Genomic DNA, 11,879 nt, shown 5'->3' with positions numbered 1-11,879 from the left:
TGTGTACATATTTCCTGTTTGTATATTAATAAAAAAGTGAAAAATAAATATGGATGGACATTAAAGCTTTGCTAAAACTACGTTTGCGCGAGTAGATTACATACAGTCAATAAAAAGACGCAAACCCGCGGGGGGATGCACATAATGCGAATTGGGTGGCAGCGAAAAGAGCTCAAACACGTCTTTGTGGATTCAAATTTTTCACATGAGTTGAATATTTTCAATTTGCGCAAAGTTAAATCCTGCGAGTAATCTAGAGCAAGGAACGCAAAGCTTTGTGTTGGTGTGTACGTAGCATAAGACTTTTGCACAGTACTGTAGTTTATCAAGTGCATGACCCATACGTGCACAGTGCTACTGGTTCGAAATAACATTTAACCTTCTGTGTTGTGTAGGATTCGCTCCACAAGAACCGGATACTTGGTGATTCGCTGTGTCACCAGAAGGATGCATTCTGGAACGCCCAACCGCCTCACGATTGACAAATTGCTTATTTTCTGAAAGGCAAAATGAAGATTTAAAAAGTGCTGGCACATTTTCACAATCAAGTGTATAAGATTTGTTAAATTCGAGCTCAACGTACCCTCATGAGATTCTGGAACTTCTTGTTGCTCTGCAGTTGTTCTTTGTAATAGTTTACGGCTTCAGTATGGCGACTGCAAAAATCCCCGTAACTTTCCTTCATTCGTTCTCCAAGCTCTCCGGAAAACTGCGAAATGGTCAAATAAAGAAATATGACAAACTTTGCAAGCCCAAAATGACCCATCGTTAAAATTGCCTTTACAAATATGTAACATTTTAAAATAGTGCAGGGGCATAGCATGCTGGCACAAGTATGAAGTAGGAAGTGTTAAGTTGGTACCTGGGATATAAGGATATCTGAGAGTTTCTGGATGGCGTAGTCGTGTTCGCTGCCCGTCTGCAGGGACTCTGCCCGTCGCTCCCTGAGGCGGGACAGGAAGTGACTGTGCAGCTCCAGCAGGTTGTCTAGCTGAGGAAACAGACAGTCCAACCTCCTGTCATCCATCTGTAAGGTCTCCCGCATCTCTCGGGCATACACGCGCTGCATGATCTTCAGCGTCCTCACGTGATGCATCTCCGTCTGGATGAGCTCTGAAAACATATTACTATTACTTTTGAAATGTCTCGCTAACAAATGTTACATAATGACAATGTATAACACAATGTCACTTTCCAAACTAGGACTGCATAATGAATAATCGTGACTAATCGTTTGCAGAATAAAAGTTTTTGTTTACATCATATATATGTGTGTGTGTGTGTGCGCGTGTGTGTGTATAAGTATGTAAATATAAACACACACAAGCACGCACGCACGCACGTACAAATTTTATATAATAAGTAGGGCTGTCAAAACATTAATCAAGATTAATCTCATACAAAATAAAATTTTGCGTAATATATGTGTGTGCACTGCGTGTAATTATTTTGTATATATAGACGGTTTCATCGGACGCACGTTATACACGTCTGGATCCGAACCTTACTTACGGTTTCGTTTTTTTAATGGTCTGACTAGTTGCTAAACTGATCTATTGAACAAATGCCTCGTCGAAAATAACAAATGTTTTGGTTTCCTATAAATCTATGTGTTGTTTTTTTGCTTGTTATATAAATAAGTAAACTACGTTTAAAGTACTTTGTGGTTATTTATTATTAGCGTAGTTTACAGGAAGTTACGTGCGGACCGCGACAGCCGCTTGTTTATGTTGTTACTGCTGAAACCGTCTATAAATACACACATGCATGTATGTATTTAAAAAAACATTTAGATGTATATATTAATATTTATTAAGATTTGAATATATTTTATGTTATAAATAAATAAATAAAAAATACATAATTTTCTTACACTTATACAGACATGCATGTATAATTTTAAGAAAATTATTTTATATATTATTAAGTAGGGCTGTCAAAAGACTAATCTCGATTAATCGCATACAAAAAAGTTTGTTTTTGCATAATACACTGTGTGTAATTATCTTGTATATATAAATACACACATGCATGTTTGTGTTTAAGAAACATTTACAATTAAATATTTATTAATATTTGAATTAATATATAAATAAATTAAAAAATACAAATAAAACATAAAAATATTATTACATTTATAGATCTATGTGTATATATGTATACATACACATATACATAATATTACACACAATACACACAAATATATTATGCAAAACAAACTTTTATTTTGTATGCAAAAATCATGATTAATCTTTTGACAGCCATAATTTTAAGTATTTATAATTGATACATAATACGTAAACGATTAGTCACGATTAATCGTTATGCAGCACTACTCCAAACAAATAAAACACTAGCTTAGTTTCCATTACCATTCAAAAATTAACGCCAAATGGAAACACTGTAAATATCGCAAACATTTTTTTGTTGCGTTTGGGCGAGGTGGTTTTTCAGGCAATTCAAAAGGAGTCTCTCGCAAAGCTGCAATGGAAACCTTTTAATTTGCATTAACAGGTCATCTGACGTGCGTAAGTCACATGATCATTCTTTAAAAATGGCACAGTACGCTTGTTTGGAGGCAAGACAGTAAAAGTTGGGGGCATCACAAGAACCGACATGCGCATGACATCAAAATACCTTGAGAGTGATTCGGGAGTCGACTGCTCTGTATGCTTAAGTCGCTCTCGTGGTATTTTAATGTCACCCGCATGTTGGTCTGCTTGGCGCCGTATGAAGTCAGACAGACTCGTTGCCATATTTTTTGAAAAAAGACGTAACAAAATTAAGTTTTAGTCCCTTAAAAGTCGCTCCAGAAAAACGCGATTATGCGATTGCATGATTCAATTGCAGCCAAACTCTGCATATTTATGCGCGGGCCGCATTTTTAAAATACGCCGCACTATTGCTGCATACATTGCAGATTTCTGCTCGCAAAATATGCAGGGCTTGCATGATTTTTGCCCCCAACAATCACAAAAACCCTGCGTTTTTCTGGAAGTACTGGCTTAACATTGGTTAATGAAAACGCTGTCATTTGATAAAAGTTTTTTCGTCAACATTTAAATAATAACGCTCTTAAGATTTGCAGAAATATTTAGTCGAAAAGCAGCTACTGACGATTTAAAAAATTTTTATTATCAGTATTATTATTATTTGATTTTATTTGAATAGAAAAGACGAGTAACTTGTCTGCAGTCTGTTAATGTTATTAAGAAATGCAACATCCACTGCGGCAGCCTGCATGAATAAAAGGTGTTGAAAGCAGGTGCATAGTCGTGAAAGTAAAACAAACCATATATAACATCCTGTATCTTGATCATTTCCTTAGACTGCGTCTTTAAGAAGTTGTTATCCACGGCCAGACTCCAGGACTCCGCCTCGAAGTCCTGCATGATAGCGTCCAGCTCCCCTCGCAACGTGGTGTAATATGCATCTGAACACAACAACAAAATCATTTATTTACAATGCTTACCAAGCACACAAAGTCCTGCAATCACTTAAATCACACGTTCGGGGTGTCATCTTCTCACCTTCGACTATAAGCGATTCGGGCGTTGAAGAGGCGAGAGAAACCGTGTCCTCAGCCGGGCGTTTCATTCTGAATGCGTCGACCTCGTCCATCTCTCCTGCGACAGAGCTGTCGGAAAACATGAGCGTGCAAGAGCGGCAGTAATTATGAGAGAACCTTCTCCATGAGCATCTCAAAATCTCAATCTATGCCAATATGAGATGAATAGCAAAGCAAATGCTACAGCAAACACAAATAAGTTGGATGTAAACGACAACATGCAACTAATTAAATCTTGATGCACATTATCAATAAATGCATTGCAAAAACAAAAGTGCAAATGTTTTTGTAGCATGAGCATCTCTGTATGGTATGAGGGTTTATAAGACCCAGACTCACCCGCTGTTGCTGCTGTTCTGGCTGGCTGTGGGGTTGCTAGAGGTGGCAGGTTGGGCGCTGTGTCCTTTAGGTGGAACGGTCATACCTGAAGCGCACCGAGACGTTCGGGATGAGCCATCGGCCGCGGGCGTCTGGGCGGAGCAGGTCTCTCTTAGAGCTGCTGGGAAACGAGAAGAGTTAGAGCGATAACAGTGCCTCAAAACCGAGCGAGGCAGCGTCTCGAGGACACGGCACGTGAGCAGGTCTCGGTGGAGGAGGACCCGAACCCCGAGCCGGCGGGACAGACCCCAGGAGGCCGGGGGATGAGCGGTTTTCCTCTGAGAACCACGGACTCTGGATAGAGCCAACGCCATGGTGTCTGAATCAGAGGTAATGACACCGCAGACAGCACAGTGTGAATGAACGTCTGTTATTTATGGAGGGTGGGCTTTATAAAGTGGGTTCTAGAACTCACGCATGCCCGTTTGCTGCCAAATCTCTCTCCTTGGCCGCCTCCTGTTGCGCCTGAAGATGTTTTGATTGAGCGGGTGAGAGTCAGTGTCTCACAACCAGATTAGAGAGATCAAGCAAACCATTAAGACCTGCTAGTACCTGATGGTTAATAACCTGCTTTAGTCACCTACTGCGGATAAACTTTACAATTGGTCCATGCAATCTCATGTGTAAAAATCATTTTTATCAACTATAGTAACATCATTTTGAAATTTTACATTTAAATGTGACCCTGCCTGTGCAAACCCAGCTAAGGTCACTTCACTATCATGCTACATAATGTAAAAAGATTAAAATTAAAGTAAAATCAATTATTGAAATAAAAATTTGATGCTTATAATCTTTTCATTGGATTTAGACTTTAGCTTGGATTGCATTTGGCAGACGCTTTTATCCGACTTGCGGTGCATCCAAGGTATACGTATATATTTTTGTAAGTATGCATGTTCTCTGGGGTTTGGACCCAAAACCTTTGCGCTGCTAATGCAATGATATACCACCCGAGCTAAAGCAACAATTTGTTGTAAAAAAAATGTATAGGCCAATGCAGATTTATGTAATTCCCTGTATTATTTAACAATATTTAGTTAACAAGTGTGCAAAATATTCTAATCATATCGATAATAATAATAATAATAATAATAATTACTATTATTAATAATAAAATAAAATGATATATAGTGTAAACAATTAGCCTAAAAAAACAAATTGTTGATAAAATTATTTTTGAAATTTTGAAATAATTCCCTGTATTATTTAACAATATTTAGTAAACAAGTGTGCAAAATATCGTAATCATATCGATAATAATAATAATAATTATTATTACTATTATTAATAATGAAATAAAATTATATATAGTGTAAACAATTAGCCTAAAAATAAACAAATTGTTGATAAAATTATTTTTGAAATTTTGAAATAATTCCCTGTATTATTTAACAATATTTAGTAAACAAGTGTGCAAAATATCATAATCATATCGATAATAATAATAATTATTATTATTACTACTATTAATAATGAAATAAAATGATATATAGTGTAAACAATTAGCCTAAAAATAAACAAATTGTTGATAAAATTATTTTTGAAATTTTATGTAATTCCCTGTATTATTTAACAATATTTAGTAAACAAGTGTGCAAAATATCGTTATCATATCGATAATAATAATAATAATAATTACTATTATTAATAATGAAATAAAATTATATATAGTGTAAACAATTAGCCAAAAAAAACCCAAATTGTTGATAAAATTATTTTTGAAATTGTATGTAATTCCCTGTATTATTTAACAATATTTAGTAAACAAGTGTGCAAAATATCGTAATCATATCGATAATAATAATAATTATTATTAATAATTAAATAAAATGATATATAGTGTAAACAATTAGCCTAAAAATAAACAAATTGTTGATAAAATTCTTTTTGAAATTTTATGTAATTCCCTGTATTATTTAACAATATTTAGTAAACAAGTGTGCAAAATATCGTAATCATATCGATAATAATAATAATTATTATTAATAATTAAATAAAATGATATATAGTGTAAACAATTAGCCTAAAAATAAACAAATTGTTGATAAAATTCTTTTTGAAATTTTATGCAAGCAGATGAACTTCTAGAAGCATCAGGACATTTCCAGATCTTTTCTGTCAGGAAGTGTTATCCAGGGTTCTTAAAGCAATTACCAGCTCGATCATGGTCACAGCGGGAGGTGTTTAACAAGACGCCCTGAGCCTGCGGTAATCACCACAACGCACCACGGTGTCCGGTGGCTTATCAGAGCGTACAGAGGGCTCGTCCGGTCTTATTCCACAACCAAATCACCAACATCTAACCTGATGAGTTACCTGATGAGTTACCCAACTCGCTGTGACTTAATTTTCAATCAATTGAGTGTGATTTTTAGGGCTGTGCAATTAATTGTTTGATTTCGATTGCGATCTGTCGTTACGCTTTGTTGTATAAATCCAGTGCGTCATAAGCAGCTGCACTGCTGCACTTCTCTCTCTCTTTCTTGCACGTGCTCTCACATCTGTCTGAACACAAAGTAGTAATCCTTTTGTATTTTGTTAAGCCTTATGTGTTTAATCGAGGTGAGATAAACTATACGTAAAATATAATCAGCTGCATACGAAATTAGATCACTAGGTAGTGATCCCATTTATGTTTGTAAAGTTAAATCCATTTCAAGCGAGCTGAAGGAAAACTATCCCTCGTGTTTAAAATATGAATTTTAAATGCATGTTTTTTTAAAGTCGGGTGATTCTCGTGAAATTAGACTTGCGAGGTGTCATGAAACATTTTGATAATAAAAATAAATGCTATCAAAATAATAAGCATACAGTTATAAACTTCTCTTCGTGTACTATTTTGCACATGATTTCAAATGATATCATAAAAACAATTTTGTTGTTTTTTCCACATTTAAGGGGAAATTTTCATTACCGCAACGTGTCCATGAATTTGGGTTCTTTGACATGGAAATATTTATAATTTAAAAAATTAAAGGCTTCAGTGCATGTTATACTATAAACACTTACAGTAAAGAAACATGGTGTTTGGTGAACATTGGTAAATGTAGTGACAATAATAAGGAATATAAATGTGTCCAAGACCAATTTTCTCATCCTCCGCAACAATTTTCAATCATTATTTAAGCTCTCAAGGAACTAAAATTTTAAAAAATTGTTAAAAGGGACATAATTGACTGTGACACTCAAGATGGCTACCAGGTCAGCAGTCAAGTTGAAATTTTGTTTGTCATAGTACCTAGACAACTTTTTAGTTCTCATTACCGAAACATGAGTTTGTAAATGCATATACTTAATGTAATATCATGTTGCGGTAATGATCATTTTGATAATGATAATCTAATAAATGTAAATAATTCTATAGGAAATATTTTTTAAATCCTCTAAAAATAATGATTATAGTAAGTTCAGACCTTAATCTTATAAAAAATTGGCTTCAAGGGCTTTTTAAAAATTCTGATGCTGGACACCTTCTAAATCTGGATTTCGTGAGAATCACCCAGTGGGTGTTCCCATAATCGAGCAGCCCTAGTAATTTGCATGGCACCTTGTTCTGAAATGGCTTTTAAATTTGAGCTAAATATCACTTTGACATAAAGCCCTTAGTTTAAAATATTTAAATGCAAGAAAATAAAACAAATCAAAATCGCTTTAACTAAATGTACGCAAGGTATTTATGATAGACTGTAAAAAATATGGACGACGCAAAGGCGTTTCCTTCCATACTCTGAACGTAAAATGTCCGACGATGGGCGCTGTCATGTTACGCAAAAACGTCAGTTTGGAGCTAGGGCATGCGCAGAAGGAATCGTCAGTGGAGCCACAGTAGCAAATGTACGCCCAACCACTTGCGCGCCCAATTCAACCACGCCCCTTGAACGTCTCATTTGACTGGCTTGCTAAAATAAAGTAAGTTAAACACAACTCATTTTGTCAGCGTGAAATCGAAAATTACAAACATCTTCAATCTTCCATTGAAGCTCTGAGAGTTCGCTCAGAGAAGCTGTCAATCACAAATGTCAATCATAACGACACGCCCCTTTTCAATAGCATCAAATTACTAGCTAAAATGAAACTTATAACAAAAATGAACAATTGAACATATATCAGCGTGAAAACAACTACCTTCGAAGGACGAAAAACATCTTTCGGAAAATGTAAATTGACCCGAGTCACGTTCGTTTGCATGGAGAAGGCAGGGTTTATGACTTGTACTGCAGCCAGCCACCAAAGGGCGATCAAAGAGCCAGCAGCTTCACTTTTCAAGATCTATGAGGCACACGCTGTATATTGTATATATATTTACTATGCCAAATGCTGCAGGGACTTCTATGTTTTAAACATCAGTGGTAAAAAAACTGGATGCGTAAACCCTTTAAACTTTGTGGACATAGCACATAATATTTTGTTGCATGTTTGCTATTTTTGCTAGAGACACTCTCAAAAACACTTCCTATTTTTCACGCTGATATTCACAAGTGATATATTAAAATGTCACAAATAGAGCTCCTGCAGTCGATGTCACGCATCCTTAACTTTGCTCTTTTGGCACGCAGTCGTAGAGCGCTTGAGAGCTGTAGCATTGATAGGTATCGAAACATTTTAAACCAGATTGTTTTACCTTACAATTATAAGGGTTTTGTGTTTAATAGTAACCCTGATATGACATGAAAGAGTTTAAAATTGGGCTAATACACATTAAAAAGGCATTATAGGGATCTGTTATGTTTCATATATTACGTTTTGGATGTACATATCTTTATCTTTTGAATTAACGTGCGTAGTGTTGCCATGAAACTCCTGCAGGTGCCATTCATTTCATATCCGCTCCTGGGCTGTCCTTGCCTGCCAGTATGGTGGCGTAAACAGAATGTCTTTATTCATAAATATGTCCTCGTTGGTGTCAAATGACCTCTGCCAGTGAACTGACTTTTCTTTTTAAGCTTAGAATTTCTTCTCTTTACTTACATTGAACGGGTAAATCCAAGGAGGCTTCCATGTCGTTCTGCCATACTGATAAACTATAATAGCAGAGAGGGACAAAAAGCACTAGCCTACCAACGTCTTTCCACAACGCGTTTTCATTCGGAACAAGTGAAGTATCTGAAACGGACAAGGAGATCAGTGAGTACATAACGGCTACCGTAGCTGCAACACGCATTTGGAAAAACGAGGCGCTAGAGAGCACTATTCATTTGAATGCAAAATACAATTTCACCACTAGATGGGGTAAATCCTACTTATTGTCCCTTTAAAGAATAACACCACCGTTTTCCAATATTTTACTATGTTCTTACCTCAACTAAGACGAATAAATACATCCCTATCTTTATTAAATACGTGCACTTAATCTTTGTACAGCGCTTCGTGAATGTGTTAGCATTTAGCCTAGCCCCATTCATTCCTTAGGATCCAAACAATAAAGAATTTAGAAGCCACCAAACACTTCCATGTTTTCCCTATTTAAAGACTGTTACATGAGTAGTTACACGAGTAAGTATGGTGGCACAAAATAAAAAAAATGAAATAAAAAAATTAAAACTATATTGTATGGCGGAAGAGCTCATTTTTTTTATCCGCTTAAAAAATTGCCATGTTTTATTTTGTGCCACCATCGTGTAACTACTCATGTAAGAGTCTTTAAATAGGGAAAACATGGAAGTGTTCGGTGGCTTCTAAATTCATCCCTGTTTGAATCCTAAGGAATGAATGGGGCTAGGCTAAATGCTAACACATTCATGACGTACTGTACAAAGTGCACGAATTGAAAAAAGAAAGGCATGCACACAATGAACGCAGGGTTTCAAAAAGTACAGTCACACTCTTCTGATGACGAACATTCCATCGCATGCACTATACGCGGACCCTTACGTACGCATACAAAGTGGATCATAATTGCGCCTTTATTTGTGAGTCACTTTCGCTCAAAGATATTTTAACAATTTAAATTGATTCAACAAATATTATCGCATCACATTATTTAACAAGATAAAGCATTTCTCTTCAATATCATGCAGTCCTACTCAAAATTCAAACTGCTTCAGATTTTTGTTTCAACTGTGCAGATTTCGGAGAATCACAGCAGGAGGAAGGGGCCCGACCCTCATAATTCATCATCAGATTTGCTGGCTAATTAATTGGGGAACCATGATTAACATCTTAAGTGCTTCTCTGTGGGACTGTGAAAGATGAAGAAAGAACAACAGCCAGATGACCTTAATTTGCTATCAGGGGACTTCAATCTGCATCTGCCAGCCAAACGTGTATTAAACCGGCTGAACATATGAAGAAGAAGACAGCAAAACAAGCCCTGGATAATTGTCTTCCTCCAGCTAAAATCATGCACGGAGGAAAACTGCATCTTTCAGATCACAGACTTGTTGCTTGTCAGCAGCGTTTGGAATAAATAAATAAAACTTATTCACATACAGTCACCTGTTTATCAAAAATAGTATGCAATATATGTAATAAACATCGAAATAATTTTACAAAACATTTAGTTAATGCTATTGTTTATCACCAAGACCTTGACCCTAAGTTTTATTAGTGGCATTAAATGCAAATTATTCTGAATTCAATTGCTGTTTAATGTTGTTGTAATCTTGTAACTCATTAGCAGAGCATTGCGTTAGCAGCGCAAAACATGTGGGTTTAAATTCCCAGGAAACACATGCACTAATAAAAACGCATGCCACAAATGCAATGTTAATCCCTTTGCATATAAGCATGTGCAGTTAATTTTAACATTGTCCTAATTAATTAATTCATTAATTATATATAATCATATATATATATATATATATATAAACAAATATATTTAAGAGATACGATCTGGTTAAATAATCTGATCACTACATTATCATCATACTAAACAATGACAGATATAATAGTTATTCTGCATACATGCTTACCTTGATTATACGACTGAACTGCAGACGTTGATGTCTTCTGTACTGAATCCTTTGTCTGTGCACACAAAACAACAAATCTTTACTAACTTTACGGTTCGGGTTTATCATTAACACCAAAACATGTGCTCACACACCTTGCCACACCTGAGATAAACCAAAGATAAGACATACTTCGTTCACTTTATATTTAGCTGCTCAAGTGTAAAGTTTGAAACTATTAACCATTCATTAACATGCAAACTTTTTCAGATGTCTAACAACAAACATAAAAATTGATCTTTAAGCATTTTGTAGTGACCAAATATAGTCGAATTTTGGGTATAGTAACTAAATGTGATTTATTGAAATGAATTTTACCTTGGATTTACTGCTACACTCCGGCAACAGGGTCCGACAGCTCTTATGGACATTCACAGCACAGTCTAGCGATCAATGAGAAACCACCACAGTACAGAAAGACACAGGTTAATGTTGTCCATATCAGAACCAGTTTAGCGGCATTCGGGCTATTACTTAAAACAGATCGTAAATTTGAGAGGAGGAGGTTGTGATGACGACGAGCAGGAAGGCTGCTGTTGCAACATAAAGGTTATATTGACACATAATACTGCTTTCCTCCTAACATTTTTAATCTGTACGAAGGAAACCACAGAGGAACGTGTATAAATAACTAGTCAAAGCGAACAAATCAAAAATGACTTGAGGTCAGTTACACTTTCGGTTCAACTATCCGTGTTCAAATGCTTAATCAGACTCGGCCACTATCAGATACGAAACGTTAAAGCAGCCCTGTCGGCAATTTTCCACTTTTTGTCACTCAAAGCGACCGTTTCCATCCATTTAGTCAAACTAAAAAAAAACTAAACAAGCAAGGTTTTGATCAATGGATGCATTGTCATGGAACCTTCGACTAGATCAGAGATGTTTTTCAGCAAAACAAAGCACATAACAACATTCGATATTTCCATAAGTAATAGTTCACCCAAAAATAAGAAAATTCATAATTTATTCATCATCAT

General features: G+C 35.7%; 1 protein-coding gene across 4 annotated transcripts in view; it reads right to left on the bottom strand.

Annotated features, from left to right (window-relative positions):
• arhgef18b (rho/rac guanine nucleotide exchange factor (GEF) 18b) overlaps window positions 1-11,879 on the bottom strand; it is a 54,959-nt gene that overhangs the window by 19,154 nt on the left and 23,926 nt on the right. For 2 of the 4 annotated variants that reach the window (XM_055217162.2, XM_055217163.2), the window contains 9 exons: window positions 11,218-11,282; window positions 10,861-10,915; window positions 8,918-9,052; window positions 3,908-4,067; window positions 3,531-3,637; window positions 3,293-3,433; window positions 863-1,113; window positions 584-709; window positions 380-497 (listed from right to left, as the gene is read on the bottom strand). In XM_055217162.2, the coding sequence (XP_055073137.2) occupies window positions 380-497; window positions 584-709; window positions 863-1,113; window positions 3,293-3,433; window positions 3,531-3,637; window positions 3,908-4,067; window positions 8,918-9,052; window positions 10,861-10,915; window positions 11,218-11,282 (1,158 nt within the window). The remainder of the gene's footprint in view (window positions 1-379; window positions 498-583; window positions 710-862; window positions 1,114-3,292; window positions 3,434-3,530; window positions 3,638-3,907; window positions 4,068-8,917; window positions 9,053-10,860; window positions 10,916-11,217; window positions 11,283-11,879) is intronic. The other 2 variants (XM_055217164.2, XM_055217165.2) reach the window with 2 other exon arrangements.

Source organism: Misgurnus anguillicaudatus, chromosome 23, assembly GCF_027580225.2.
Source record: "Misgurnus anguillicaudatus chromosome 23, ASM2758022v2, whole genome shotgun sequence".
NCBI lineage: Eukaryota > Metazoa > Chordata > Actinopteri > Cypriniformes > Cobitidae > Misgurnus > Misgurnus anguillicaudatus.
This window is presented reverse-complemented; position numbering and strand designations above follow the sequence as displayed.